The sequence below is a fragment of the Frankliniella occidentalis genome, unplaced genomic scaffold (assembly GCF_000697945.3).
Source record: "Frankliniella occidentalis isolate FOCC.00 unplaced genomic scaffold, Focc_3.1 Scaffold10, whole genome shotgun sequence".
NCBI classification, from domain to species: domain Eukaryota; kingdom Metazoa; phylum Arthropoda; class Insecta; order Thysanoptera; family Thripidae; genus Frankliniella; species Frankliniella occidentalis.
The window spans coordinates 3,206,277-3,210,258 of record NW_026267140.1 but is presented as its reverse complement, the minus strand read 5'-3'; the positions used below and the strand labels follow the sequence as shown (position 1 = coordinate 3,210,258).

At 38.1% G+C, this 3,982-nt stretch overlaps 1 protein-coding gene across 3 annotated transcripts; it reads right to left on the bottom strand.

Annotated features, from left to right (window-relative positions):
• Positions 1-356: 356 nt before the first annotated feature.
• On the bottom strand, positions 357-3,193 carry LOC113217685 (mitochondrial ribonuclease P catalytic subunit). Of its 3 annotated transcripts, none has more exons than XM_026437691.2 (8): positions 3,063-3,193; positions 2,168-2,674; positions 1,945-2,061; positions 1,670-1,848; positions 1,310-1,553; positions 1,072-1,205; positions 809-989; positions 357-712 (listed from the first exon to the last, which is right to left on the bottom strand). In XM_026437691.2, the coding sequence occupies exons 2-8, from the start codon at positions 2,672-2,674 to the stop codon at positions 419-421; spliced, it is 1,656 nt and encodes a 551-aa protein (XP_026293476.1). In that variant the 5' UTR covers positions 3,063-3,193; the 3' UTR covers positions 357-418. The 3 variants fall into 3 exon arrangements, with proteins under 3 accessions (XP_026293476.1, XP_026293474.1, XP_026293475.1); XM_026437689.2 differs by having other exon boundaries at positions 2,937-3,069; XM_026437690.2 differs by lacking the exon at positions 3,063-3,193 and adding an exon at positions 2,779-2,917.
• Between the last annotated feature and the right edge of the window lie 789 nt (positions 3,194-3,982).

Here is a 3,982-nt window from a genome sequence, read left to right as displayed (position 1 = left end):
GGGGGGGGGAATCGCACAGTGGTTAGGTGGGGTCATGCTGCGGGCACTCCATGAGCATCCCTGAGCCGGCCGCCCGGACCGTAGGTCTAATGGGATTTTGAGATCGATGCAACGAGACTGCTGCCACCAAGGCTTCTTGAGCCAAAGAAGAGCAAGGAGACGGTTCATACGAGGCACTCATTTACGGGTACGGGTCGGCCTGGTTCTCCTGCTCAACAATACACCTCCGTCATCTGATTATGGTCAACACACGATCGGGACCACATTGTGGCCATGCCGCATTCAATCTGCCCAATATGCCCAAATTAAAAACAATTTTTTTTAAAGAAATCAATTTAAATAGGTACTAACATAGATTTATAACATTCTACATTGGAACTTTATTTACTGCATATTAGTAATACAAAATACTTCTGCTCTAATTGTAGCGGACATTTGATCTTTTATGATCTTGGTGTCTTTTAAAGCTGTTTTTAACATTATGGGCATGGAGTCTAAAAGATTCAACTCCTGGCTTGCTTTCAATTTCATGAAGGAAAGTTGTTTTTGGCCATTTCCTCCACGCTCTCCTTTTTTCCTCCATACTCACCTGCTGAATGCAAAGCCAGGCATATGGTGCATATGACTTATACTGGTCATCTGTTACAAGAGGAATGTGAATGGATGAACCATCTTCTGATTTCTGACCAACTGGGGAAAACTTTGGTGCAACCTGGAAAATATGAAGTAAATCCTCTCAAAATAAGTTAATACGCAAACTACAATTAAAATTGGAAGTATTGTCAAAAAAGAAAAGTGAATTGCTTACAAAATTCAATGAAAGGTATCCAGTGCCTATCATCTGATTGCTTAGCTGCCATTTTCTAAACAAAAGCTTATTTTCACCTTTGACTGAATCATGATATGTCCCGAAAAAGTCATTAGATAACACAAGAGTGTCCTGGCCCTTGGAAAGAGCTGAGTAAATAGTAAACGTGTCATCTTTCGTCCTGAATAAATTAACATGAAATTTAAGTACTCTGAACATTTTAAGTATACAGTAAGCATAGTAAAAACGTTTCAGAAAAATACCTGTCGTTTAAAAAGTATATCATATGTCCCTTAAACGCTTGACAGAAGAACTTATTACCCCGTAGATGAGATCGGGCAATTACTAAAATTTTATGCCCTTGTTGTTCTAATTTGTATAAAAGTTTTTTGATTATCTGATGGAAATAAAGTACAATCAAATCAATGAAAACTAGTTAAGAGTCTGCAAAATAAACATTCAGAAATATGGAAACAAGTTGATTGTGAAAATTTGGATCACCTGGTATGAATTTGTTTCTGTTCTATTTGATACTCTGTAGAACATGTTAAGGCCATCAACTACAATGCTAAATTGAGGGCATTGCTCAAGAAATTCTTTAAAGTGTGAAACTTCTTCCTCTTCATACGAACTGAATTTACATTTTAAATCAAATCGCTCATGGATATCACTTAATAATTTTTGGTACTCCTCTTCAGTCAATGAAACTTTCTGTAATCTTCTGTTACAGCAGGAACAGTGTCCACTAAAATAATGAGAAAAAAGAAAATAACAACATTTCAATCCAATCAAAGAGGGCATGGAAAAGAGCAAGAAGAACAGACAGATAGGCTCCGAGAATCATAGAAGAATTAGGTGTACCTCAAACCAACTGTTGCAAAACGTGACACAAATTTATCAGTTGAATCTAAAATATTACTAAGATGTTCAGCTGCCCGTGATGTCATCATAAAGGATTTCCCATCAAGAAAGTCGATTAGTTTGTAAATAAGATTTTCTTTGGGATACGATTCATGTTTTTCAATGATACATTGATATAACTATGGAGAAATTTGTAGAAAGAAACATTAAAATTAGAAGGAAACAGGATCTGTTAGTTTAAAACAGTAAAAAATGGAAAATTAATGTGGTATTACCGAAGGGAGGAAATTTGTTCCTGTGTTTACATTTTTCCTCATACTTTCCCAACCAAGATCATATTCGTTGTGTTCAAAAGCAAGAAGGGCATACAGGCTAAGAAGACGGTGGTTAAGCTGCAAAGTAAAGAATTTAAAAGCAATATCAAAGCTGCTCTCAGAACGTCTATTGAAAACTTATGAAAACCATGAGCTAATACATAAGCTGTAAAAAAATTTGTACCTCACTGCCTGTTTTTTGGAGAATTAAATCTGCCTGCTGTTTCCACGAAGGGGTTGATATTAATGCAACTAGAAGACCAGCACTCAAATCTGCTGTCAGAACAGGGAATTTAGAGAGGACCTCATCAATAGTATCTTCAATAAACTTGTGATCCGTCTCTGTGCATTCTTTTGCGAAAAAGCCATACGCTCGCAGCATTTGAGCTTTAGTGATGGGGTTTAATGAACTATTTTCTTCAAGAGCACTCTTCAATTTTCTAGCTTCTGATAAGCCGCAACCTTTTTTCATTATCACACTAATAGCATTGAATGAAAACCCAGGACTTTCAAAAATATTTTTCAATCTACTCCATTCAGGAGTAGTAAGCGTTTTTTTCACATTTAAAACATTCATTACTGTAATAAACGCATTACGACCAGAATGATCATGTCTTCTAGTAGCATCAGAAACGTTAGGTCCTATAAAATCTACAGTATTTCGAGCAAATAATCGCAGTGGCAGCCGCATCTGAAAATAATGAACAAAAATTGTATTAGAGTTCCAAGGAGGCTTGGGTATGATAAAAATTAGAAACATATAAGCATGGTCATCTTCATAAATTGAAAACAAACCATCAGCTATTATTTCTCAAAAACTTCTTAGATTAAGTATTACTTCATGATTGAGGATATAGGAGCTATTGAGGTTATGTTTCCTATTTTGCAGCCGACAGCTCCACAAACCTTTCTAGACTGGAGTCTATGACAGTTTAGAAAGCGTAAATACCTACCTCAAGTAAGACTTGGGATTTAAAAGTGACTGTCAATTTCATTTAATTTCTGGGGTCCGTGTTTTGGATTTTTGGATTCGAAGCATGGGGTATAACAGGTAAACAGAGGGTCGTGTTGTATAATACCTTGTTGGTAGATGTCGAATAAGAATGAAAATGAAGATATAGGGGCAGTAATGAATAGAAGGTAAAATTTCAGAAAGTTAATGGAAAGTGTTTTGGAAACAAGATGAGACATCTTTTGTTGGTAGCTAGATTATTTTTTTTATTAAGTATGCATCAGTTGGTACCTACGCTGGACAAGCTGCCTTTGCAGAAGGCACCTTCATTTGAAACGAAGCGGGCTTCGTAACGCACGACAGCTTTCTCTAGACGACAGTCATCTCTATTTGTCTGGAACCCAGGGTTGCAATTTACAACCGTTTGGTCAAGCTACTTTTTATTACTATAAATTTACAAGAAATTTACATGTAGATTGGAAACTGGGTATAAATAGACATAAGGCGACGATGTCAAACTTCAACAAATTGCACAAAAAAGAAAGTTAAATATCCAGTGGTGGTGGCTGAGAAGACGACCTACGCCCACGTCCTCGTCCATGTCCTCACCTTTTGCCTACTTTTTGAGAGTAGCCAGCCTTTAGGCTTTCTTCACGCGTGCATGTGACAACCTAACTACAAGAGTCGACAGATTTCAGCCACCTGGGTATAGATATTAGATATTTACAAAACAGCTGGGTGAAGAAAACTTCTACCAATGTGATTTTGCAAAAAAGTAGTGTAACGAACATCAAATGCAGCGGTTTGCTACAGAAACAATGATGAATGTAAAATATTTTGTGATCACCGTATCGCATTCAATATCTTTTTTTTTTTTCAAACGAAGGCCGCGACACCCAGAGGTGGCACGGGCACGGGCACGGGTGTGCGCCTTGTGCACGTGTTGGGCGGTGGAACCTGTTGCCTGTCCGGAGCGGCCCGTATAAATAACCCCTCTGGGGGCGAGCGAGGAGTGGGGCCGGGCGGGCGTTGCGCGCGCAGGTGGGG